The 27,794-nt window shown below is 28.6% G+C and overlaps 2 protein-coding genes and 3 pseudogenes across 10 annotated transcripts in view; 2 read left to right on the top strand and 3 right to left on the bottom strand.

Moving 5' to 3' along the window:
• Positions 1–1,270: 1,270 nt before the first annotated feature.
• On the bottom strand, positions 1,271–10,276 carry LOC145190533 (coiled-coil domain-containing protein 13-like). 7 transcript variants are annotated; one of them, XR_016453230.1, is made up of 13 exons: positions 10,109–10,276; positions 9,946–9,996; positions 9,742–9,844; positions 9,514–9,656; positions 8,415–8,465; positions 6,293–6,397; positions 5,319–5,423; positions 4,659–4,781; positions 4,199–4,328; positions 3,735–4,045; positions 2,108–2,218; positions 1,777–1,968; positions 1,271–1,677 (listed from the first exon to the last, which is right to left on the bottom strand). XR_016453230.1 is itself a non-coding variant. In XM_090090029.1 (13 exons), the coding sequence occupies exons 1-13, from the start codon at positions 10,238–10,240 to the stop codon at positions 1,512–1,514; spliced, it is 1,770 nt and encodes a 589-aa protein (XP_089946155.1). In that variant the 5' UTR covers positions 10,241–10,276; the 3' UTR covers positions 1,271–1,511. The 7 variants fall into 7 exon arrangements, 5 of the variants coding, with proteins under 5 accessions (XP_089946155.1, XP_089946156.1, XP_089946157.1 ...); XR_016453231.1 differs by having other exon boundaries at positions 9,754–9,844; XM_090090029.1 differs by having other exon boundaries at positions 4,152–4,328.
• A 3,535-nt stretch (positions 10,277–13,811) lies between these two features.
• LOC149886863 (uncharacterized) lies at positions 13,812–16,642 on the top strand (annotated as a pseudogene).
• Positions 16,643–17,780: 1,138 nt separating this feature from the next.
• Positions 17,781–27,794, bottom strand: part of LOC149886860 (uncharacterized) — a 10,034-nt pseudogene continuing 20 nt past the window's right edge. Inside the window, exons 1-9 of the transcript XR_016453649.1 lie at positions 27,676–27,794; positions 23,913–24,160; positions 23,608–23,765; positions 23,360–23,370; positions 23,242–23,327; positions 23,012–23,121; positions 22,234–22,438; positions 22,066–22,132; positions 17,781–18,670 (exon numbers count right to left, since the gene is read on the bottom strand). The exon at positions 27,676–27,794 is cut by the window's right edge and continues 20 nt beyond it. The product of XR_016453649.1 is annotated as an uncharacterized LOC149886860 (transcript). The remainder of the gene's footprint in view (positions 18,671–22,065; positions 22,133–22,233; positions 22,439–23,011; positions 23,122–23,241; positions 23,328–23,359; positions 23,371–23,607; positions 23,766–23,912; positions 24,161–27,675) is intronic.
• Positions 18,893–21,320, top strand: LOC149886862 (uncharacterized; annotated as a pseudogene). Its single transcript, XR_016453228.1, has 2 exons — positions 18,893–19,402; positions 19,926–21,320. The product of XR_016453228.1 is annotated as an uncharacterized LOC149886862 (transcript).
• LOC149886861 (uncharacterized) lies at positions 24,382–27,659 on the bottom strand. Its single transcript, XM_090090027.1, has one exon. The coding sequence runs from the start codon at positions 26,566–26,568 to the stop codon at positions 24,517–24,519; it is 2,052 nt and encodes a 683-aa protein (XP_089946153.1). The 5' UTR covers positions 26,569–27,659; the 3' UTR covers positions 24,382–24,516.

The raw sequence follows: 27,794 nt of genomic DNA, 5'->3' as shown, positions 1-27,794 counted from the left end.
TATAGATGAGTTAAATATTTGACAATAATTTAAGAAATAAAAGTAAGAAAAGAAAGTGGTAAGTTTTATTATCTTGCATCTATCCTAATTTAAGGATTATTCTTGTTACTAAATACATTTATGTTGTTATATCTTTATTGAAAATATCCACCCTCACATTATTACCGCCTTCATACATCCCAAAAAATAGTTTTGGAAATTTGTTTCGTAGCAAACACTTTCAAGATCTATATATTTCTGAAGCGTTATCGCACTTTGGGTGAATTTGAACAAACATTATGATAAACAAAATAACAACTGAAATTTAAAAAATTTTCCATTTCATGAAAATACATATCTTCGGAAAATCTTAAACAGATTGGGATACAGAATTGTTTTTAAAGTTAAGGTCTCAACGAAGTCATCATGAAGCTGAAGATATCAAAGGAAAAAAGAAATTTTGAAAACCAAAAAAATGAATTCTGAAAACCAAAAAATGCTCTAGTGCATATTGTAAATCGTCTTGCTTTTTTGATAATATATTAAAAATATATCAAAAATAGACAACATAAGAGCTTCAAAGTTGTCAAAGTGTATAATACATAATGGAGCAACTCATTAGGATCAAATTTGACTTCTTAAACTTTGAGGCTCCAATTTTTCTTTGAGTGCTGAGTATCATCTTGTAAGTACTTCTTTTTAAACATTAGAAATTGTTCTAGCTTCTGGAAAAATATTTTACCTAATTTTGACTGATTGTTGGATGTGTAGAGCACACCCGGAATTTAAAAAATCCATTGTCTGCACTTCATATCCTCGATTAATGAATAATACAAAAAATTGTGAAAGTTTCTGCAGTGATGTCACGCGGTTTGACAAAATGTTGTACGAACAAATAGTACAACGACTTCTAGGTGTTTAAGATTCTATAAATACTTTTGAAAACATTTCTAGGCATAAGCAAGAAAAATAGCAAGCACAATTACAAAAAAAAAATTCAGTTTGAGTGAAAAATATGGAAATATTAAATCACATTTTCAAAGGGTTATTTTGTAGGTTATTTTGTACAAGCTCTTTGTGATTCTGTTTTTAAGGTAATAACACTTTCTATCATAAAAGTTATTTCTCAAACACATTTTTTAAAAGACAAAAACAGAGTTTTACGATAATCTTCATAATTTAAATTTTTGGCGTCAGACCTCCAAAAAAGCAAAAGAGCTAGCTTCCCTTTTGTTAGATGTTAATTCCTCCCTTGATAATCTTCTAGCTTCGTCCATAAAAAAGCCTCAAATAGATTGAAAGAAAAGTTAAACAGCATTTATTTAAACAAAACATATCACAGTGTTGTAACGTTGATAATTAATCGATTGTCATCTTTCTTTTCATTTTTTTTTCTTTTTGCCATACAATTGACAAAAGATTTTCAATAGCAAAAAACTATTTGAAAAAATGATTTATTTGTAAATAAACTAAAAACAAAAACAAGTTCAAAGCAGCAATGCGCTCATGATCACGTAGACTAAAAAGTTGTATCACGTGATGTTACTTCCTTTTCTGTACTCTCTAAGTCCTTGTAAAAAAATTGACTTCGTCTGCTCAATAGCCTCTTGAAAAACACGCAGATCATCAGATTTTGCTTTGAGAACATTTTCAAGAGAAATTTTAAGCGCCTCATTGTTATCCACTTGAATAGCCAGTCTTAAAAAAATTTTATTATAAAAACTGGAGAATTTCTTAATTAAAAAATAAGTCTAATTTAAAACTATGTTTGTTAACATATTTTAAGTTTCGATTTACTTTGTACTTAAAGCCAGCAGTTCCTGAGATAAGTCATTAAAAGTCTTTGGTTTCTGTTTAAATATTTTTGATCCAAGGTTAGTGCTTCTGAGTTGCAGCTTTTCAATTTGTTTTTCCAGTTTTACATTGTTATTTTTTCCTTCTGATATTATGGTGTCTTTCTGAATAACTTCGTGAACAAGTTCTTCATTTCTGAATTAAAAAGTCATTTTGCATTACACAAGGAATTATTTAAGAAAAACTCGAAAGTTAAGTGCTCTTTCGTAACTTTGAGAATTGCAACTCATAAAGAGATATGGAATTTTGGAGACGATGAATTAATAAATTTTACCTTCTATGCAAAATATCAACAAGTTGATGTAGTTTTTCCTTCTCAACATTAGCAATTTCACACAAACACTTCGCTTCACACAATTGCTGTTCATAAAAAATTTCATGTGAACTAAAATGAAAATTTTTACAATTTAAAATCTTTTATTTCGAGCAGTAACATTAACAGCAACCTTATAGTCAATGCTTTTCGGCGAAAAGGAAAAAATGAAAAGTAATTGCTCCGTCTATTGATAACTGAAAAATATCAAAGATGCACAAACATTATTGAACATAACTGTACTCGCTAAAAAAAGCTCAGGCAAAATAAGTTGAATTATCTCGAGATAGCTCAATTATTTTAGAGTAAAGAGTAAAGGCACGGCAACAAGAATTGGTATGATACCAGCACTGTAAATATAAACAGGTATTACAATATTACTAAGACAATAAGATTGCTAAACTTATTCAAAAATCAAGCAAACTAGGAGATAGGAAGGGGAAAAATCTTTTAGGTGACACAAGTCTATTAGCATGTACAGTTACGAAAGTTTGCAAGTAAATTCACAATTAATGCGTAGATTTCAATTAATTTTCCATGATTTTAAACTAAAATTAGCTACTTAAAAGATCGAGCGTAACGTTTTCCTGCAAAAAAATTATTTTCCAAAAGAATCCTATTGGTAGAAACTAATTTTTAATGGTGGAAATTAATTTTTAAATCATCAAAACAAACTTATCATTGAAACTTTTTTTTACTCATTTTTTGTTGCTTCTTTATAGTTTTCATATTTTTTTGCTTTTTTTTCTGCTTAAGTATAAACTTTTCAAGAACTGGTAAAGTAATTTTTTTTCTTTTCTTTTCTTTTCTTTTGCTATATTTTACTGCTCCTATTTCTCAGACGTCAAAACACTTGCTAGCTTTTGTGTTAATTTCTTATAACACGTTCTGTTTGATGATTTCTTATTATATGTTGTAATTGATGCTTTCTTATTATATATGCTGTGTTTGATACTTTTGGCCATACTTAAGCATACGTTAACTCCTTCGGAGTTTTAATATATAACTATATTACTTGATTCACTTTGTTTTTATCTGGAATTGAAAGAAATGTTTTAAAAAATTCTTTTTTAAAAAGAATAGATACCATGTCATTTTTCTCTTCAACTTCAAGAAACTCTCCATTTTCGGTGTTAATTGAGTTTGATATGCTTGTCCAAATTTCAGAATTTCTCATTTTTATTTCTTTAAAAACTTTCAATAATTCTAAGATTGCTGGATTGAATATTAATGATTTTTACCAATTACTTTTCTATAAACGACAACATCAGTTGAACTCCCAAAATATTTCTTCCTCCATCCAGTAAGATTCCTTTACAAAATTCCTTTAGCAATATGAATTTTTCTAACTGTTAAATTTCCATATTTTTTTTTTTTTTTTTAAATTTTTTTTTTTTTAAAAAAAAAAAAGTTTCATCATAAAAGAGTAAACAAAAAAAAAAAAGATTTTTTTTTCAATTGCAATCAATTTGAAAAAAGTTGATAAAAAAAACAACAAAAAACATTAATTTCAAGAAGTTATCAGTAGTTGGAGCATTTACCCTTAAATTTTAATTTTGTAAATCAACTGATTTGTAAATATTATTACCTACTAACGCTATATTGCTTTCGTACACCAGAAGTAACCAACTTTTTTGTATAAGTGGATGGAGGACTAAGCATTTCACTTTTAGTCAAAGAACAGCATTCTACATTAAGATGTGAAATTTCATTCTCAAGGAACTCAACTTTTTGTTCTTGAAGTACCATTTCAGATTTTAGCTTCTTCACAATGGAATTTGAGCTCTCAAATCCAGAAAATGCATCACCTTGAACTTTAAAAACCCGTCCAGAACCTTGTCTAGATTTAATCTTTAATTTTAATCTATTGTTTTCGTCTTTTAAGGATTCTTGCTCTCTCTATAGGAAAAATATGTCAATAAAAATCTTTGATTATTGCTCTTTGTAAATAATAGAAAAGATATTGTAGTAAGCAGGTTGTTATATGCAATAACAAACAACTCACTAACAATACACTTATTAATTCATCATCATGTTGATTCTTCTCCTTACAAGACTTCAGTTGATCTTTTAAGTTCTTTAGTTCCAGTGAAAGGACTTGATTACGCACACGAGCAGCACTGTTTTTCTCTTTGTAATTATCACGTTCTTGAGTGACTACCTGCAACTGCTTTTCCTGACTCTGAATTAATGAAAGAGATTAAGTTTTTGTTTGAAATATTAAATTCTTTTAAGGAATTCAATTTTTTACTTTTCAGATCTTATGAAACATTTATAGATTTTTATAATTTTTAATGCAAAAAAGGAGAAAAAAATCAGATATTTTTTAATTGAATTAGATAACTTTGTTTCATAATGTGGTTTCAGAAACTTGAAGGTTGAAAGAAAATAAATAATTAAAAAGAGTTTACTAACACATTCAAAAATTTTAAAAATGCTCATTAAAACTCTTCACAGTCTTTTTAAAAATTAAATAAAAACTGAATAATTTTTAAAACTCAGAAAGAAAAACCTCGTGAAGCTCTTTCTTCTCTAACTCTAACTTTTTCATGTGCAGTAGATGTCTTTCTTCACTATGAATAATGAAAGTATTCTTTTGTTTATTTTCAATTTTTTTGTCTTCAAGCTCATCAATCTAGAAAAAAAAAGATAAAGTAGATACATCTAATAAAAGTGACAAGGTATTTTTCCTATTAAATAACTATTGTTGATAGTAGAGTTGTTTTTCTCAAGGTGGAATCATTATTTGCTTTTCTAACTTTTGTGTAAAGAGTTCCAGCATTAAACTTGTTGTTATTTAAACAATAATAACCATTCTGATGCTTCTCAAAGTCAGTTCCTTTGGGGTGAAACTTACTTAAACCTATTGTTGATTAGCAGAATTAAACAACCAAGTTCCTTTTGAACTTAATTGTTATCATTATCCAAATATAGTGCACAAATTCTTTGATTTTCTGCTTGAATTTTTACTTTTCCACAAAGGATTATTAGAAAATTGAATTTTACAAAAAATTAGTAGAAGGTGAGTGAGGGGGAGAAGTTAACAGGTATGACTATTAGCAACATAAAATTACAGCTGCATAGCATATAAGCTAAAATTAAAGTGGAAAAAAATTTTACATCTTAAAAATTATAAAAAATGATGCAGCTTGTTTTAATAAATAATGCATACCTTAGATTGTAAAGCAACTATCTGCTGTTGTCTGCCACGCCAAGTAGAACCAGTGTTAAGCAAAGCCTGAAATGAGTCATACTCTCCTATCTCTCTATGCAAGACCTAATGGAATAAACCGATTAGTAATACAAAAGTAACATTTCACTACACTTTTTTAAATTCTGCTTTGTGAAGATAAAACTTTTTATACCTAAACCTTTATCAAAATCTTTTTAAAAAACTATTTTTGAGCAGACTCATAGAGATTAGGGTAGTTTCAGTACTTCAAAGCAGTATATCGTATAAAGAGGCACATCAAGAGGATGAATGAACCCTGGGTCAACTTACTCTGGTGGGTCTCTAGAGTTCAGAAACAGCAGGAAAAGGGTGGAAGTAGCTTTCTTGTCACCACCCCTCCTAAGGAATTTTTTTGATCTTAATTTTCATCATAAATTGGTGAGCCCTTACCCAGTGTAAGGCCAGGCTAAAATCCCACTACCCCCCTCTCTTGATGGGACTTTATATAGAATATAATTTCTTTAAAACTTTTTATTATTTTTTGAAAAAAATTAATTTATTTAGGAAAGTTAATTTATTGTCTATTTGCCTCTGCAAGAAGACAATTATTAGAAAAACTTTTTTAATAAAAATTACTTTTTAAGAAAGAATTTCCATTAAATTATGTCTTGATCAAACTGCTAACAAATTTTTTAAGAGATTTTTTTAAAATAAAAGTTATCCAAATGATAAATACTAATAAGCAACTTGTTTTGTTCAGTCAAATAATATTTATATTGTCAAAAATGGGACATTAGTGCAATCAGTAGTTTAGTTAAAATTGAAAACTTTAAAAAAAAACAAAAAAAAAACTATGTACTATTAATAACACTTTAGTAATACATAGTAATGTAGACATAACTCATTGTTGTAACACAACAAATATATGTGTAGTATAAAAAACAGTTGAAGAAAAAAAAAAAGTAAAAAGTAACCTTATGAGCTATTTTAAGTTCTTTCTTCAGATTTTCTATTTCATTTCTTTGCTCAGAACAACTTAACATTGCATCATTAAGTTTTTGTTTCAAGGTAGCATAATCCTTTAAAAAATTAAGCAAATCCTAATTCATCTTTATCATTATAACCTACACCATCTTTGAATACTTAATTATGAAATGTTTATTATATCATTTAAAATTTTAATATAATACTCAAAGTACAGAGGAGTTTCTAATTGAATATCACTGATATTTAAATATTTTTAGCCTATGATTTTTCAAGAAATGTTAACTGTAGTGGCATTTTGAATATTTAAATATTTAAAATGATAATAAACAACTCTGAACAAACATAGTAAGTTGAACAATAAGTTGAAATATAATAAGTTGAACAATAAGTTGAAAAGAAAAAGTTATGAAGTTTATAATTTATAAGAAAATAAAAATTTTAACAAAAAAAAAGTCTTTTAAAATAAATGACTTTTCTCAGAACAAAATTTATTTTTAACTTAGACTAACTAATAGTAAATGAGAAGAAAAAATGACTGTAGATCAATATATTAAAAAATGTATAATATATAGAAGAGTATCTTTTTTTTTAAAATAAAAATTTGATGCTAATGACTCTTCTGCTTGTCCAAAATTACAAGGCATTGATTATTTTTAAATACTTAACATGTTAATGATTTTTTTCAAAAACAAATTTGAAACTTCTCTATTTAGCTCTGGCCTCTAACTTAACTAAATTATAAAATTACACAGATTTTTGAAAAAACTGATTGTATGAATGAAGCTTATAGCTACTGCAAGTTCAGAGCTGTAGGAGGAACTGTTAGTACTTTTTAAGCAATTCCTTTTTTTTGCTCTCATCCCATACCTTTCCCTTAAACCTTATCTGTAAAACCTTATGATAGTTTAATCTGGTGTACATAAACTAGCTTTTTAAAAACATAGATGAAAGATTATCTAAGCCTGTGCCTTTTATTGAACTACTGCCTATCACTTTTAGCAATTTAATTTTCCCCCTATTATGATTTTTCTCATTTTTTTGGCCTTCATTCCTCTTGTAACCATAACACATCTTCTGCTCTAAGAAATCAAATCATTAATTTATTATCAACTTGTCACTTGTCATAAATGATAAAAAGAACTAATTATGTTGAAGGTTTAGTATCCCCTTAATACTTATATCATCTAAATTCTCATAATCATCTGTATCCTCTTTAATACTGAAATCATCTAAACAAAAACTTCAAACAAAGTTTTTTAAATCACTTTGTTAATAACATTAAGGAATTAATACTGCCAGCCAAAATATAATTCAAGTCACTCTAACAAATATAATTTACAAAACTGCAAGAAAAACTAGAATAAAGCACAGTTTTAAATTGTTGCTAAATATTGTTATTAAATCAGTTTTCTGACTACTAATAAAGGCTAACAAACAAAAAATTGAGGTCTGCTTAAGTAGTTAGACATTTTTCTGAACTATTTAAAGCTATAAAATTGGAAAAGCAACTTTTATAAAAAAGATCTATTCTTATTTATTAGGAATAAAACAGTGAAAAATTCAAATTCAAAGATTCTATAAATTTATGTTTATAAAGGGCACAACAGAATGAATTAGTTTAAAATGCAATTATTATGATTTTTAAGACAAAATTAATTTATGCTTAAATTTCTTCTTCTTTTTACAGACATCATAAAGATCTTGAAGACACTTGATATAAATTGAATTTTTGTTCAGGGTGACCTTTTTCAAAAACTAAATCAAATAATATATTTTTCAATACTTTTGATCAAAAGTTTACATATATATATATATATATATATATATATATATATATATATATATATATATATATATATATATATATATATATATATATATATATATATATATATATATATATATATATATATATATATTCATACCTTATTATATATACATTCATATCTTATTATATATATATATATATATATATATATATATATATATATATATATATATATATATATATATATATATATATATATATATATATATATATATATATATATATATATATATATATATATATATATATATATATATATACATATATATATATATTCATACCTTGATTTTTTCTTCCATTATTTTCTCTAATTCAATACCAAAGGTAGTTTTCTAGAGAAAAAGTATCATATATCAAAACCAAAAAAAACATCCTAAAATTATGAGGTATCAAGTTCTAATTAATTTATATTTTACTTATTCCTTTACTGATTAACTGAAACATATGAAACTCCTATGCAATCATTACAACTAATGTTTGAAGCAACATGTAATCTTATTGCTTTGAACAGTTATATATAGGCTTAAATGAATTATTTTATTCAACTGAATTGCAATCTTTAACCCACTATTAAACAATATACATAACTTTAACTTAAGGGTTTCATTTTACATACATTCATCAAGTTGGATATAATTTGTATATCTTATAGTAACAGAGATGGCATAACAACTCTTATAATAAATGATAGGAAATATGGCTGTAGCTTAATATTGGCAACTAATTCTAATCACAACCAAAAAAAAAATTATGATTTTAAATGGTAAGTCTACTTTTGTTAAGTTGCCAAGAGAACACTTAAAATCTATCAGTGCTCTTCATATGTGGTGTATTCTCAAAATATGTTGAGTTAATTCCAATGAACAGCTGAATCATACAATCAGCATTTAGCTATTTCCAATTATTATTTGTAGTTACACTAAAAAATTATGAGCTGAGTATATGGATTTAAATTTAGTTTTTGTTTCTAACAAATCTATAAAAAGTTTTTAATTGAAAACAAATATAAAATATTGTTAACACAAATATTAAATAACTTTTAAAAATATTGTCCCTTGATCAATATATTTTAATTACTTAAAATATATACAACTTTTGATCAATAAATACAAATAATAAAATCCTTGATCAATAACTCTATATTAATTCTAATTGATAAAGCTTATGGAGCTTGAGGTATGTATGGTATAGTTGTGGTGTAATATTATTCTCTGTTTTATAAATAACTGTTTCACTTAAGAAGATTACCAAATGTTTCTTTTGGAAACCAATTGTATTTTGTAAAGCCAAACACACCAAAAAAAAAGAAGAAGTACTTTTGTCTAAATAAACTTTCATGTTAACACTAAGATTTATACACAAAAAATTTTATGATTATACCTCTTCATAAGAACTGAGTTTATTTTGCAATGATTTAAATTTCAATCTTTCACATTCAAGTTCAGCTGTAAGTGTTCTACATTTTTTGAAGAAAAAAACAATTTTTGATGCTGCATTACCATCTATGCTTTTCACTTCTTCACCTACATTTTTAATATGCATTTTTAGTAACAACCCTGTAAAACATAAAGTATTTAAATTGCCACTGGCAAATTCATTATATTAAACCTGAAAGATTACTTTCTTCAAGCCATCTCTTACGAATAATTCTAACTTCTTCTTCCTTTTCTTTTATTAACTTAACCAATCTTCCATTTTCATCATGTAATTCCTAAAACAAACAAAACTCTTGCAGCCATGCTATTAGTAGTTTTGTTAACTTTTATTTTAGAAGACATAAGAGTACATACTTAATGCCACATAACAACTTACTCGTATCACATTTTGTAGCTCAAAATATTCTGAATCTTTATTGTGAGCTTCCTAAAGAAATATTTAAAAAAACTTAAAATCACTTAAAAACTAATTACAATTGACACTCATATGCAAAATAGAATATTTTGTAATCTTAAAAAAAAACAATGTGTTTTTTGACCTTTAATTCACATTCATTATTACTCTTAAAGAAATTAAAGTTTGAATCTTCATTGATATTTGTATGCTCTCTTAGCTGTTCTACATTTTTACACTGAGGTTCATTTAGCTTTCCAAATTTTTGACCATGCATTTATAAAACACCTTTACAAAACAAACGTATTATAAATTATATATATATATATATACATGTATATATATATATATATATATATATATATATATATATATATATATATATATATATATATGTATATATATATATATATATATATATATATATATATATATATATACATATATATATATACATGATAATAATAACAATGATAATAATAATAATAATAATGATAATACTACTACTACTACTACTACTACTACTACTACTACTACTACTACTAATAATAATAATAATAATAATAATAAAATTAATAATAATAATAATAATAATAATAATAATAATAATAATAATAATAATAATAATAATAATAAAATTAATAATAATAATAATAATAATAATAATAATAATAATAATAATAATAATAAAATTAATAATAATAATAATAATAATAATAATAATAATAATAATAATAATAATAATAATAATAATAATAATAATAAAATTAATAATAATAATAATAATAATAATAATAATAATAATAATAATAATAATAATAATAATAATAGTAATAATAATAATTGTAACAATAATAGTAACAATAATAATAAATAATACTTTTATTAAATTATCATAATAATGATAATCAGTTTTAGTATTTATCACTATTATCATTTATAATAATAGTAGTTATAACAATATCCATACTAACAATAATAATTGCAATAGACCATTTTAACCGTTTAAGCCATGAAGTAAATACTCAGATTAAATACTCAAATTTAATATAACTTCCTTCTAACTAATTAGGGTTAGAAGCGAAACTAACTGATTAATTATTACTTAGGAGTGTAAAAATTTTCTTTAAGTCAAAGAAAAAATTTGAAAAAAAAAACATAACTCTTTTAAAACATGTATCGTTAAGAAAATAGAATAGATTTAAAAAACAGTTTTCATGAACTTGTAAATTTAGAACTGCTTTTTTTTTTAAAAGTTATTTTTTAATGAATGCAAATTTGCGAAAATAAATTGGTGACATCACAGCCGATATCTTATGAATACAGTGTTTACATTAACAAAGGACGGTTTCCAATGGTTTTAACCATGGCGTATAAACATGGGTCGTAAATGCTGTGTCACAAACTGCAACGGAAATTACACTGGTCTGCGTCAAAAATGTTCCTAGGGTTTTCTTAGGTGATTCTCAATGAAATTTGCCTTCTAAATCCGAATCTAGGATTCAAATTTGTCAATCAGGTCTAGTTTTTAAGATACAGACTTAGGGCTCTATACCGCATATAACAGCTGAGTGTCCATTTTGTTGCAATTCCCAGGTGACAGTTTTGTATTAATATATCTATGAACAGTATCTTAAGTATATTTATAAAGTTTTATTTATTATTGTCAATTTTTTTACTGGCTAATACATGAGATAAGTAAAATTTATTTCATAAAAATGAGTTGAAAATGTAAAAAATAGTCCCGACAGATTCTGCTATGCACCAAAACTACCAGCAATGCACCATAACTGCGTTAGTAAAGTCCCTTTACAGTGCATAGTTCGGAATAAGGTTTGGCGATCAAGACAAAAGCTTTGCCCCACATATATATGCTGCAAGGCCAATGAGGGCACAGCAAACTGTATGTCATTTGGTGTACCGATGGTATGGAGAGAAGGCAAGGACCGTACTACAGACTGCTATTTTTGTATGAACAATCTTCAAAGTAAGATAATTTTTTAAAAGAACAATATTTAACTAATCCAAACATATTTATTTTTTTTATAGTCTAATGAAGTTTGAATTGTTTATAAAAATTGTGTTGAAATTCAACAAAAAAATTCTTTAAATTGTATAGAAAATTGGACAAAAATCTGAAAATAAATATGTGAATTTTTTCAGGTGTCAATAAGAAAAACAAACACATGGTGGTCTGTCCTGAAATTCTTTTTGCCTTTAAGCCAGTACTACATGGTCCTGGAGTTCCAGTTCCTTCTCCACCTGAGAAAAGCGAACTAGAAGAGGATATGGAAGGTGTAAAAGTGGAAGACACTGACATATCTGTGACATGAGCCAATGTCTAGCATGACTTTGCCGAGACTATTTGCTCAAAGTCAATTAAATAACTTGGCCAGAGATCTTGGTCTTTCTAAAGAGAATGCACAACTTCTTGGTTCCCGTCTTAGTGAGAGCAATCTCCTCTCCAAAGAAACTACCTTCTATTGGTATAGAAACAGAGAAGAAAAGTTTCGAAGGTTCTTTGAAGTTCATTCTTCCAGCTCGTTGGTATATTGCAATGATGTAAAAGGCTTAACAGAGGCACTTGGCGTTCCTTACCAACCAAGAGAATAACGGCTTTTAATGAAATAGATTTTTTTAAAAAAATCTATTTCCCACTAAGAAAATAAATTTTTTTAGTGGGAAATAGATTTTCTTAGTGGGAAAATTTATTTTTCTAAGCAAATAAATTTTTTTAGTGGAAAATAAATTTTCTTAGTGGGAAATAGATTTTTTCTTTACAGTATTCGATTACTTTACAAGTTGTTTTTAAGTTTAAAGTTTATAAAGGAGTTAAATTGAGCCTTTTTTCAGTTCACAAATAATTATTGAAATGTGTTACATAACTAGGATGAAAATGAGAGATTTCTCAAAAATTACGTTTTTCTTAAAAAAATCAGATGTGCAGTGTTTCAATAACCTGACCTGATTGAGCAAAATGAATATCATATTCGGGTTTAGGAGGCCAATTTCATTAGGAATTACCTAAAAAACTCCCAGGAACAGAAAATTTTTTTTCAAACGCAGCCCTGTGTTATGGTAGAAGCTCCAAAGAAAAAAACTTTTCACCTTCCTCGAACACCAGAAGAAAGAAAAAAGTGGTTGGCTGTTATACCAAGAGACAATATACCAGATAGGGAAGACACCGTTGTTTGTGAAAGGCACTGCCCTGTTGGATACGTTTCAACAAAAGATTATGGCAAAGAAAGACCTCGTGATCCTCCACCTGTGTTTATGTGTGTAAAACCAAGTTTAGTTCCTAAGCCATCTGCTTGTCCCAGAAGAACTCATTCAGAAACTAGAAATTTTCAACCTGATGAGTTGTCTGAGTTCAATTTTAAAGATGTTATAAAATCGTTTAATGATCTGAAAGCAAACATTGAAAGCTACAACTTTAATGCAGTTAATATACTATTTAATATTAAAACAGAGAATCACGTATTGATTCAATCATTAGAGTTCTTCCATAACACAGGTCTGCCTTTGTTTGTTCTGAAAGTAGATAATAATTTTCATTATGAATCATTTCATTTTGGAGTTAGTTGTATAATAAAAACTCTCTCAAAAAACAGAATTACCATATTGAATAGATGGTCCCATATTACAGAAGCTGTTCGATTTTTAAATACTTATGAGATAAGTAATAAAAAAAAATATTATTCAACAGCAACTTTTTTCAATGGGTGTTAAACTTTTTACCAATAAAAAGTATTCTGTTGAAACAATGGTAAGAGCATTTGAGTACTTTGCAATGTCACGTTCTACATATAATCGTCTCAGAGAAGACTTTGAACTTCCTAGCATTACAATATTAACAAGACTAACATCAAAAGCGAAATCTATTCATGAGGATATTTATCTACAAAAGGTTTTTTCAAATTTAACATATATTAGACATAAAAATTGTATTCTTTTATTAGATGAAGTTTATGTTAAGGCTATGTTGCAGTACCATGGGGGAACAGTTTTTGGAAAAGCAGTTAACAATCCAAGTGTTCTTGCTAATACTGTTTTAAGTTTTATGGTAGTAACTTTGTTTGGTGGATCCAAATTTTTTTGCAAAATGCTTCCTGTGTGTGAAGTCGATTCAAATTTTCTTTTTGAACAAACTAGCGTTCTTTTATCTGCCATAAAAGCAGCAGGTGGTCATGTTGTTTCTATAATTTGTGATGGTAACAGGACAAATCAGGCATTTTTCAAGAAATTTGAGACAGATGGTGTACCTTGGCGAACAAAAGATAATATATATCTTTTATATGATTATGTACACCTTTTAAAAAATATTCGCATAATAAGGAAAAAATAAGTTGCTAAATGGTCTCACATTGTAGCATTAGAAAAATTAGAATCAAATCAAATGATTAAAATGTCTAAACTTACTGACATTGCTATGTTTCCCAAACCAATTGAAAGGCAAAAAGTTTCAACTTGTCTGAAAGTATTTTGTGAAGAAACAGTGTGTGCCTTAAAATGTCATCCAGAATTAAAAGATGTTGATGATACTATTTATTCTCTTTCAATAATGATTGAATTTTGGAGAATTGTTAATGTTCATAGCCCTTATGCAGATGTACTTATGTATGATCCAAATCAAGCTGCTATTTTCTCTTCTGGTGACTTTTATCTTCAAAAACTGTTAGAATTTGGAAACATGGCTAAACAAATGTGCTCTTCTCAAAAAGTTCGTTTTAAATGTTTCTCAAAAGATACTTCTAATAGTCTTTATCATACTTGTAATGGTCTTGTGGAGTTGTCAAAGTTCCTCTTGTCTACAAGTCATAAATATGTTTTGCTTGGAACATTTACAACTGATCCTTTAGAGAAGCAGTATGGAAAACTCAGACAAGGATCAGGTGGTACATACTTTATTACTCTTCAACAAGTACTTGAGAAAGTTGGTATTATAAAAACAAAACTACTTTTGCAGCTGACAATAATGTTATTTGTCTTGATTTTACTACATCAGGGCATTCTTGTGAAAGATGTGGTTTCTATTTAAATGATGAAAAATGTTTGATATTTGAAAACCTACCAGAATTAGAAAAAATATTATCTATAGATGTCAAAATGACTCTGATTTACATAGCCAGATATATTGTCACAAACGATAAAGATTCAGATGACTCGTATTTTTATTATGAGAATTTCAGAGATTTTACTGAGGAAATCAATCGTGGGGGATTAACAGTGCCTGGTGATTTGGTATTTCAATGGGTAATATATTGCCATATAATGTTTCGTGAAGTAGCTGATAATATGTGTATTTCTTCTTTGTGCAATCTAATGATGCTTATTTCTGAATCATACCAATAAATATGAACAGAAACCATGGGGTTATACTTTCAAGTATATTCTTTAAAAACTATTGTAATTTGTATTCTCCAAGATCTGAAAAAGAACCAAAACAAAAAATTTTGAGCACTAAGTTAATAAAATTGGCCAACGCTTCCGACGTTAGTCCGACGTTGGCCCAACGTGTGTGTGCTAGCTGGCCCAACTAAAGTTAAATAAACTCTTGATTTGTTCCTGTATGTACTACATACATTAATAATGTATGTACTGTACATACACATAAATTAATCGTGTCATGCATTAGTTTTAAAAAATCATTTAGTTAGTATCAATAACATTATGTTATAATGTTATTGATACAAACTATAGGATTTTTAAAACTGATGTATAATACAATCAACTATAATGTAGTTAATTGTTGTTACAATAATTACTGTTACAACTAATTTTGATTTTTCTCTGTGTTACAAAGTTAAAGATGTTTATAATTTATATAATTTACATATATAACATATAATATATATATATATATATATATATATATATATATATATATATATATATATATATATATATATATATATATATATATATATATATAATATATTATATATGTAAATTATATATATTATATACACTATATGTGTGTATGTGCTATGGACAGTTTTCTATGAGGTTAGTTTCTAATTTAAATATGACATTATTGAAGCTTAATGTCATACTAGCAAAAAGCAACCCGTAATACGGGATTTGGTTGGTCTGTTACTTAATTTATAGTGGCTGTTTTCCACAATTTAAAGTTGCGAAACCTTAACTATACCCTTTTAGAAAAAGGCCTCCAAATTGAAAAAATTAAACCATCCGTAAAATTGGCTGGAAGAGGATCAAAAAACGATCAAAAAATCCTTATGCCACGGTGGCTAAAGACGAACAAAGAATTACAGCTTTTGGTATGTAAAATATGTTAAATTTATTGTTTATCTTTCTGTTATTTCTTTAATGCTTTTATATATCTATAATACAGCAATATGAGTTGCTTTTAATTTTAAATATCTCAAACCCTGATAGCTTAGCATGAGAGCTTAGCATGATAGCATGATAGCTTAGCCTACTAGTTTTTCTTTGCAATTTTCCTTGCATTTTTATTACAGCAAATGTTGGTGCTGACGAATCTCTTCCTCCCCCTCTTACTATACATGCTAACCAGAGAATCCCCATGACTGTATACCAGTCGTTGCCTCCAAGTTTAGCAGCTGTTAAATCTGCTAAGGGTTATTTAAGTCATAAAGTTCTCTATGAATATTTATGCAACCCTTTTCACCAATGGCTGACAGATAATAATACTTAAAGTTATTATTTGGACTAACAAACATGAAATTTGGATAAAATTTCATTTAGTGAAGAAGCTAGCAGATTTACAAATAGTTTTTATCCTCATTTCACCTAATAACACTCATTTCGCACACCCAATCGACGTAGAACTATTTGGCTCCATGAAGAGTGGCTGAACGAAGGCTGTGGACGCTTTCCACCTCGCCAATCCTAATGAGTATGTTTCAAAAGAAAACTTCGCAGGCCAACCAGTGGTGGCAAAGAGGAAGCTAATGTCATCAGCTAAACTTAAGAATAAGCATAAAAGTAAAAGTCAGTCGTGCAATACACTTCTGATTCTGGTAAGAACATCTTAAAATTAATAAGTCTAGCTACCTATCTGTTCTTTTATAACGTAAAATAAAAATATTTAGAGCTTTAAGCTAGCCCAAGCCTATCGATTAATTACAGTATTGATACAAAATGTATTTATTAAATTTAGCTTTATTTTTCAGGTGATACGACGTCAGATGCAATGAAGTTTGAGCTGGTGAAACTACATGAGCAAGAATCAAAACCAAATTTTTAGTTATAAAGCATACAAATGTATACATTTTCTTAGATATCATTCTTTTGTTTGTCTTTATAAATTTTAAATTCATTCAAGTCAAAAAGCGAATGAAAGAATATGTATTTCAAAAAAAAAACCTATAGGCGAACACTTGTAGAAATTCAAAATAGTAAGGTGCGAACATAGGGATCACGCCAGTGGCTGCCGTTTTTGATTTTCGGGGGTTACTGCTCCCTTATTTATTATCGGAGGTCATTCGTTCTAAGGGCATTGTAAAGAGCAATCTTTTCTCTATACGATCAACTTTGAGATCGGTAATTTATACATAATAAATTTTATATGAGACTAGTTCAAAAATATCGGTGAACACTGGATGTTTTACACGCTTAAAAATAGTGTTGAGCCGTAGGCTACATTATGTCGCGTAGAATACAACATGTGGCTCTAAAAGCCACACTCAGTGTTGCATTCGTAAGGCCACATAAAATGTAGCCTTGAAAGCCACACTTTGTAGCCATTAATGCGACACTTTTATAGAAAATTTTGCGACATAGTTGTTGCATTTAATCAATGGCTTTATACTTACGCTCTTTTTGCGCGACAAAACTGTTGTAAAAAAACCTCAACATTAGTGTTGCGCTAAATGTAACACTATAGATTATACATTAGTCTGTGTTTTTCTAGGCGTTATAAATATTTTTTAGAATATTTACGCGTGATTTATTCCGTCCATTTAAGTCTTCACGTAGTATTGGTATAACCGGGCGCAATTAAATAATTCAAATAAATTAGGTTATTTATTGAAAGAGTCATACTAAATTACAAGTGTGTATCATATTGGCTTACAAGAAAAACGGAATAACATCACAATAAAATAATAAAAACTAAAATATAAATTTTATTTTAATTCCGAGTTAATGCATAAATTAGTAATTCTTTTAAATCTACAAACTCAGCCACACTCAAACTCAATACAGTGAATATAAAAAAAAAGTAAGAAGTCGTAAAACCTTTATATGCAAAAGCAAAGTTTAAACTTTGAAAAATAGATATCGCCGTCAGAGAAGAACCAAGAAGCTTTATGTGAACATTTTGTGTTTTTTTTTTTTTTTGTCTATTATCAATAAATATTCAGAAGTGTGTGTTCCATAAATATATTACAACAAAAAAATTTTAGGAAATATTTAAATAATTAGTCGAACTTTCTGGCAGAAAGTCTTGGCAAATTAAAATTCAAAACTTGATTTTTTGGAAACACAAAAATTGGACATACGGCCTCTTGGTTCTCGGCTAACAATATAACAAAAATAAACGAGAAAGTGTTAAAAATACTTTTTCGTTTCACAAACACATTGTTTAATATAATGTTAAACTTTCGGCAATACTTTCTTTAAAAAAGAATTAACGATAATTCCTTTGCTGCTTATTCCAAGCAAGCTTCCGAGAAATCCATATAACAAATAAGTTCATAAGGAAAATTGACATTAAATACATGAAGAGTCCAGGGGAAAAAACGGCATAGTCACATTTTTGGTTTTTCTTAGTTATTGCCCCTGCCCTATGCATAGGCTTGTATAGTTTGTACTGAACTACATTTCAAGCGAAAAAAGTGGAAACGTCCATATGATAATTAAAAAAGAAAAAATCCTATACAATGGAAAAAGCGGCATGGTCCAATGTTTACAGGGGAAAAAACGGCAGTGTCACTATTGTCATGTGATATTTTTAGTCACATGATCAGACCGTCCAATGAGGGGTCGATCTTATGTAAACAGCATTTTAAATATGGGGATTGCGAAGAGCACTGTGAATTAACAAATAGGCCCAAGAGAAGGAAAATTGCAGGGAGAATAAACGAAATACTAAAAAAACAAAAACTTTCGTCTCATACAACAGGACCTGACTGAAAATGAACACAATACAAATGTTTTGAAGTTGTAACAGCAGATGAAAGAGCTCGTTTATTAGACTCTTTCAATGAATTATCGAGCAAAGAATACCAAGACTCTTTTCTGGTTGGCCTAATTGCAGTCTATAATGTAACAAGAAGGAGATCACGGAAAAATGAAATTATCTTAAAAGACTTAAATGATAACAGCTACAAGTACAAAGTATTTAAGAATATTGATGATGAGTTTACCCAGGTGTGCTTCAAAGCTTTTTTTTTCATCTTCGTCATCAAGAAAGACAGGGTGGAGACAATAAAACGGAGTTTATCAACTACAGGTAGGCCTAGCATAGGGATTATACTATATAGAATAAGATCTAGTGTTTTTACATATAATTTAATTAATAAAAGCTATCCTTACATTATGTTTCATATTGCGCAAACATTATTAGGCCTCTACTTTTGATTAGACTAGTCTAGTGCTCTAATATATAATATAGGCCTACTAGACTAAAAGACTATAGGCCTATCTAACCCTTAAAATCTTGATTAGTTTTAAAATTATAAAAAAAAAATTAGAAAGGCCTTGGCTTTGATTTTAGTCTAAACAAAAGGGACTAGTCTCTATTATAATTATATTAACAATAATATTATTATTAACATAATATTTCCCTAAGCCTAAGCTTTTAGTGTAGATTTAAATAAAAGGGACTAATCTATATAAAATGGTAAATAAATCGAAACAGTTTCTCAGTTATTTATCAAGCATGTTATTTTAAGATTATAATCTTTAATTTAGTTTTTGATGAACAGAAATTATTTAACATATTTTCTTATTGTTTTTCATCTTTTCATCTTTAGGTGAGCCACCAAAGGACAGAAGAGGTCAGCATACTAATAGACCTCATAAGCTGACAGATGAAATGGTTCAGGAGATAAGAGATAATATTTCATCTTTTAGGGGTAAGCAGTCTCACTACTCGCAAGATAAAACAAGATGCCTATATTTATCTGAGGGTTTAAACATTAACAAAATGTTTAACATGTTTCAAATTATCTATCCAGATTGCAAGATTTCTTACGAGACATACAGGACAATATTTAACAATGATTTTAACATTGCTTTTGGATATCCTCGTACAGACACTTGTTCAAAGTGTGATGAGCTTAAAATGAGAATAGATCTCATTGCTAAAGATAATTTAATGAACCCTGATTTTCAAGCAAAGTTTAAAGAGTTGGAAACTGAAAGGGACTTGCATCTAAGAAAAGCAGAAACTATTTATCGAAGAAAAAGAGAATCTAAGATAAAAGCAATTGATGATTCAACATTTAAAGCAATAGCAATCGACTATCAAAGAAATTTAAATGTCCCTAATAACTCAACCAATGATTTTTATTACAGAAGAAAACTTTCATTTCTTTCTTTTAACATCCATGTGCTATTGAGCAAAAATGTTTATCTATGGCTATGATGAAACTGTAGCCAAAAAGAGGGCAGAGGAGGTGACATCTATGTTATATGAGTGTTTTATTCATCACCTAAGTCAAGATGTCAGGGAATTAGAGCTATTTTGTGGTTCTTGTGCAGGCCAAAATAAAAATTATACAGTTTTTCGGTTTCTGGATTATCTAGTTCAGCATAAGATTTGACTCAATAAAGATTTTCTTTCCTGAAAGAGGGCATTCTTACATGGTGAGTGATAAAGACATGGGTCTCATTAACACCAAATCACAGGTCAATATACCTTCTGATTGGATTGATATTTTTAAAGCTTCTTGCAAGAATCCAGCTTCTTTCAATGTTTTGGAGCTCAGGCAAGACATGGTGAAAAGTATGACACAATTTTTAAACCTTTCTATAAGGCTGGATGTCCTGTTCCAACTAGATGTCTTAGAGAAGTGTTTTTTTTTCTAAAAATGATCCAGGAACAATGAATCACAGAGACTCTTAGAATGGTGCCTTTTTAAAAAGCACCATTACTTCAAGTATGAAAGGCATTAAGCATTACTTCAAGTATGAAAGGACAAAGCAAAAATGCTCCATGTGAACCTTTAAACCTATACTCTGAGAAACTGTGCATATCAATGGCTAAATTTAAAGATCTGCAGGTTCTTAAAAAGTTCACTAAAAGACCTGACTACTTTGACTCCTTACCACATGATAACAATAAAAATGAAGTTAATGGACAAGAGGAGTTCGACTATTTTGACTAAATAAAAATTAATGTTATGAAACAGTTCTGTTGAAATAAAGTAACATTCTTTTATCATCCTTATAAATCCTTGTTACTTTGTAAAGTCCTTGTTTATAGAATGTTAATTTGTGTGTATGAATGAATGTGAGTTTCTTAGTTCAAAATGAGTAATATAATATTTTTTTAAATTGACCTTTTAATTTTTATGACCTAAAAGTAAAAGTCTATTTGGTAAGAAGGCTTTCACCCTGTCCCTGATGTTCAAAATATTTAAAACAATTCAATAATTATTGGATTCAGCTACCAAAAAAAAGATTGTATTATTCCAAAAAACTACAAAGATGATTTTAGTATTGTGCATTGCATTTAAACAGTCAGAACCGTTATTGTAAAGACATTTTGAAGAATAAGTTTGAAATAAAAAGATTTTAAGGAACTCTCAGATATTCTAAAATAAAAATATATATGTTAAATTAATGTTAATTATAAGTTTTTAGATAGTTGGTGCCTAAAATTTAAATAAAAAACAAGGATGAAACTTACATAGTAAATTACAGTGGAAAAAACGGTAATGTCCAATTGCACCTAGCTCCAGGTATGAAGCGACAAAATTTTAAATATTTAAGCCAGAATCATTTTAACTTCATAATTGCTTTAGGAAATGGACATTTTTGAGAATTGGTGAAAAAAAATTAAGTGTTTGATTAAAAGTAATGTTGTGAATGGTTTTAAACTTTAAAAATCGAATATCTCAAAACTACAAAAATGTGACTATGCCGTTTTTTCCCCTGGACTCTTCACATAATAAGAGGCTAGCAGCAACTCAAAAGCAAAACTTATACTCGGTATGGCTTCCAACCGTATTATCGACTTTAAAAAGCTAAAAATTATTCTTATTAACTAATCTAGCTTAATTTATAAAGTAAACAAGATTTACAAATGAACTGCAAAAAGTTAAAAGTAACACTCACAGCATCATTCATATCAATGAATCTTGGAGACCGCTTTATAATTGAGGTTATTGATATGTTGCTTGTTTCCTGAATCCATGCTCTTCTTACCACTCTTGTATCAGCCATCATTTTTAGTAGACTCTCTTTGTTTGAAGTTGTTGATTGAAGTTCTCGCAATGTTTGTTCATCTTTCTCTGATGAATTTAACAGAACAACATTGTCTCTGACAAAAAGTACAATGATTATATTTTAAAAAAATAACTTTTGCTTTATGCGTAAATAGAATAATTCAATAAAAGTTATTTGGTAAATAATAACAGTATTAAAAAATTTTAACAAATAAAATATATATAATAAACAGTTTTTATTATTTATAATATACAAAAATTACGTATAATAGTAAACTATTTTATGGATGATAGGAATAGTGTCAATTTCTTTTTTTTGTTTTGTTTTTGGCATTAATCATTTAATTCATTTGCGACACTATTCCTATTTTTTGCCACATTAGGCCTTTTTAATATATTCAACACTATTCAGAAGTTCATTTTTTGTCACCCTATTTTATTATTAATAAATAAAATTCATTTTGTAACTACTGTTGTATTAACTAACTCACAGAAATAAGTCAATACTTTTAGGATTAAATTGCAATATTGCTTTGAATTATATAAAAACTTTAATCAATTCAACATTTTTATCAACTGGCAAAATAAATAAAAATGTATAGGTGTATAAGTAGTAATTGAAATATATAATAAATTGCCAATTAAAGTTATGATAAGCAAAAAAATACTTTTTCTTTGAATGAGTCCACAATGTTTCTATATTGTCGCTACGGGATCTTCTTTGTCTAATGAACATTTCCAAAAAACCTGTATGTGCTTTAGCATCGTAAAATTGTTCCTATGGAATTAAATAAAAACATATTGTTCTAATATGTTTGTTGATTTTGCAAAAGATTTGGTTAAGTAAGTGATAATATAAAATATTTTATTTAAAAAAGACAAATAATTTTTAACTTACAAAACTAGATGATGTTGCATTGTCACGAAGTACAGGGAAAGCAGTGATAAGTGCTTGACACAATTGCTGCTTTTCTTCTTTGTCTGTCAGTCCTAAAGTATAAAGAATTTTCTTCTTTGTCTGTCAGTCCTAAAGTATATAGAATACAGTAATACTATAAAATAATTCAGATCATAGTTCTTTAAAAATAGTCTTTGAAAATGCTTTTATCTTTTGTTTGGGTGATGCAATATAACAAGATTATATACTTAAATTTGTATGTAAGGAATATTTTGGATATCCTAAAAAACACTAAGTTAAAAAAAGTATTTAGGATTCCAGAAATATCCAAAAAAACAAAAAACAAAAAAAAACACTGAAACTTACACTTTGCAATGGCTCATGAGATATCTGCCAAGAATCTTAACTAAAAAAATTCTTTCTTTATTGTTTATCTCCTCCATTCTTTTTAGCTTATCTACTAATTCTGGTCCTTTTATCTTTGTCATGGTCATTTTTTAAAATATTGCTTCAACAGGCCAGCCCTACATTAATTCACACACACAGATGTATATATAAACACACACACACAATTTTTTGCTGGAAATTTGTTTTTATATTATAAAAACAAACTTCCAGCAATAGTTTAACATTATCTACATAAAATTTTTAACAAAGTAAAATAGAGATACGGAAATTAAAGTAGTAGCTTGTTGTGGTTGCTCTGCTATGACCTTCGTTGCAGTATTTATTGGTATTTCAATATTTTTGCTTTCTGCTGACATTACTTTAGGTGTTACAATATTTTCATGATTAACAGATGTTGATGATTGAGTCTGGATCCATTGAATTAGTAATCTTCTTGAAGCCATATTGAAACCAATTTCTTTTAAATCATCATCATCAAGTAGATTTAATATTTATAGTGTCATACCTTCATCTATATATGCATTAACAAAAACTTTTATATATATATATATTAAGGTGGTGCTCAAAAAACTTTTTCAAAGTAAATTGATGGGACAACCTCTATTTTTGTTCCTTTTAGCATAACAAACTTATGTGCAAAATTTGAGAAGGATATTTCATCATTAAGGGGTGCCACACGGGGTTGAAAGTTTCACTAAGGTTGACGCTAATGGCTGTAAGCACTTTAAAAAATTTTTTCTACATAAACTATTTTAATTCAAAAGTTTTTAAATAACAAAGTATTGAACATTGAAAACCATGAAAAAATAACTATAATTTCAATATCATTTTAGTTTTTCATTTTGTTTTGAATGGAAAAATGACTATTTAGTCCTGTTTAACAACAGTGGATTTCTTGGCATCTGGAAACTGTTTTCGATGCTCAGACACAACATGGAGAAGTGCTTGCTTTTGTCCTTCATCTTTTGTTAGAATTTGGTTAAAGTCTTGGATAAGAGCAACTCCTCTCTCTGCTCTGTCATTCACAACGCTCAAACTGGCTACAAAATGCTTAGCTGCAATAAAAACTTGGTCCTCGTTCCACAAAGATGAATCCAATTCGAGCCAAGAAGTTGAGATGCCCAGTATAACAAAAAACCTCATGGTGTTTGAGTTAATGAAATCAGCAAGCTCTGATGATGAAATGTTGTTTTCACGTAGTTGAACACGTTTTGCAGGAATTCCATTTCCAGTTTTTGTTTTCATTGCATTTACCATCTCGTATTTTGTAGCTGCATCAACACGATCATCAAAAAAACTAAAGGCAATCAGTTCCTCACTGAGGTACCACATATGACGAGACAATGCCTTTATCGCTACATTTGCAACATTTAAATTTATTGTCCTGAATTGTGTGAGTCGTTTAAGGCACATGAGATCATTCAGTGGAGCTTGAATGGACAGCGAAGCAGTAAACCATGAGTTGAGATAGACAAAGCAGACAAAAATATTCAAGAAACGTGATAAATTTATTTCACACTTTGTCATGCGAAACTGGGATCTGAAGAGAAAAATTTTGATTGAATAAATAGCCATGGCCATCCATCTGGCCCGATGCATAGCCCTAGGAGCCATAAAATGAACCCCGCGAGGAGGAATATGACCCAGGTAGATCAAAGACAGTTCTAAAAGTTCCCTATAATCATCACGAGGCTGGTTCTCTGTCAGCAAGCAGTTTTGAATGAAATCAATAGCTTCTTTCATCATTTCTCTGTTGCTGTTAAAAACTAAAGCTGTTTCAGGATCTGATATACCGTCTTCATATCTGTCATGAACGATTGATAGCCATGCTGTTTGAAACCTTTTAAACATCAAAATGTCTGGTCCAGTAGATGGTCCAGCTAATGAGTTAAACACATCTCCAAAAACAACTTCAAAAATATGGTGCCGACATGCAAGATGGAGCAGCTCTTTATTCATCTTTTGTTCAATAAGAACTGCTGCACCAGAGCGAATCCCAGAATTACTGGCTGTAGTGTCAAAAGACATGGCTTTTATATTCTCTGCAAGATTCCAGTCGTCGATTGCTGTTACAACTGCATTTGCCATTGCCTCTCCAGTGCCATTTGGGAGCTTAGGCACATTCAATAGACGTTCTACACCTTGACCTGAAACAAGAATAGGCAAGCGATCTTTTTTTTCATGTTTTCCTGATATATCAGGGAGTAACTTGCCGTCCCAATGCACTACGATTGGAACATCCCTAATATTTTCACCAAAACTTTCCTTCAATTTCAAAATTGTTTTGTATCTATGTTTCATTCTATTGCGTCGAATTGACCAGCGATTCAGAGCTAGTTCACTTGGGTTTTGACCAACAGCAACTGAGAATGAAGCCAAAGCATAAACCGCATTTCGGTCGCTGATCTTCGTTCGATCTAAAGCTGCTGCAACTTGTGGACTGACAATATTTTTTGGACGAGGTCGTTTTGTCTGCGGTGTCACTGCTGAGTCATGGTCAGAATCTACGTTCTCATTGCAACTTTTTTCTGAATCTGATTCAAATGTTTCAACTACAGCTTCACTGTTGCTGACAGCATGTCTCAATTCTTCTCGTTCTGTTCTGGCTTTTATAGCCTCTTGTCTCTCATGTTTACGCTTCAACTTGACTGCCAATTTTCTGTCTATTTGTGCCATTGAACTTGAATGTCTTCCATTTCCAAGCTGAGCTTTAAGAAAAAGTTTGTCTTCTGGATTTTGTATAAGCCTCTCGGCATCAACATGAGAAATGTCGAACGTATCTTCAAATGATGCAACAAAGGCTGTTTCTTTCGCTATCTGAGTTGCTCCTCCTCTTTTTGAAGCCTTTTGTAGCTTTCTCCACTCATTGTATATTTTCTCTAGCCTAGCAATTGCATGTTGCAATGTTGTCATTGGCATATAAGCTTTGTTCCAAAAATCAGCAACTGTTTTAATAGTAATGTCCGAACTTTCTCGCACGGTTTTTTTGTTTATTTTCAACTGATGGAAGAAAAACTGTAATGCTTGCTTTCATGACGGTAATCTAGTACCATTAATGGAGGCATTTGTGAAACCGAGAAGGTAAATTTTGGTTGCAGATCTAGTTGCAGGTTTTGATTGTGACATTTTCTGATATTTATTAATCTAGAAAAATACAAATAAAGTTATGCAATAAGCATGATGTGAATACCCAAAGTTATAAAATTTTATTCATTTAGTATATATTCAGTGATATCCATTATTCAGTATCTTTTTTGAGTTTAGATATATGAATTTATATAAAATAAAATTCAAAGTAGTTTACATAATTTATATTACAAAATAACAACTTAAATGTATACTGACTTTTCACAATTGAGATATTCCACTGCAAAAATGTTAAAAATGAAAAATTTTAGTTAAAATAATTAATTTGGTAGTCTGATAGTGATAAACATACAAAATGGCGATTGGGTGGCAAATTACAAGGAATTCTGGGATAGAAAAAATAAGTAAGTGGGCTGCAGCTAAGTAATTAATATTTAAGCACTATAAAAATTTAACTATTTGAATGTAACAAATTTCTAAAAATGCTATGAAGTAAAATTTCTGTTTTTTTTATCTGTATTTGGAAATTTATAAATATTTTTCATATACAGAACATTAATTAGTTGATAAATTTAACAACTGGTCAGATTCTCAAAAAAAACATAAAGAGTACACCTCATTGAAAAGACATCTGGTTGTGTTCAAAATGGATTTACAGATAAAAAAAATTTATTTAAAGATTTCAATAATATTCAACAACACATTAATTTACACGGCTATCTTTTCTATCGCGTACATGTGGTTTTATCAGTTGGCATGTGGCACCCTTTAATGAAAGAATATTTTTATGAAATTTTGCACATGAGTTCATGAGATCAATAGGAACAGGACTAGAGGTTGTCCCAGACAAAGTCTGAACATTTAATTTTTGACTACCACCCTAATATATATATATATATATATAAAATATTTAAAATTTTAAAATTGTGCAAAGCTTACCTTGAAGCTTTTGACGAACTTCAGATGTTACACTCATTTTTGTAACGCATGAAATAACTTTGCACATTTCTTCCATACTTGAACTGCTGTAGAATAAACTCAATTGAATATATTGATTT

This window comes from Hydra viridissima, unplaced genomic scaffold (assembly GCF_058129835.1).
Source record: "Hydra viridissima isolate aposymbiotic clone 2 unplaced genomic scaffold, HvirCarnegie_v1 scaffold_6, whole genome shotgun sequence".
In the NCBI taxonomy this organism is placed as follows: domain Eukaryota; kingdom Metazoa; phylum Cnidaria; class Hydrozoa; order Anthoathecata; family Hydridae; genus Hydra; species Hydra viridissima.
Note: the sequence above shows the minus strand (reverse complement) of the source record. Positions and strands in the feature narration are given on the sequence as shown.

Coding starts and splice junctions, on each gene's coding strand:
- LOC145190533 (XM_090090029.1), bottom strand. CDS start 10,240: ATGCATGGTCAAAAATTTGGAAAGCTAAATGAACCTCAGTGTAAAAAT. Junction 2,219..3,734: donor AAGCAATATAGCGTTAGTAG/GTAATAATATTT, acceptor TTTTCATTTTAG/TTCACATGAAATTTTTTATG. Junction 1,678..1,776: donor CTGCTGGCTTTAAGTACAAA/GTAAATCGAAAC, acceptor AATTTTTTTAAG/ACTGGCTATTCAAGTGGATA.
- LOC149886861 (XM_090090027.1), bottom strand. CDS start 26,568: ATGCCAATGACAACATTGCAACATGCAATTGCTAGGCTAGAGAAAATA.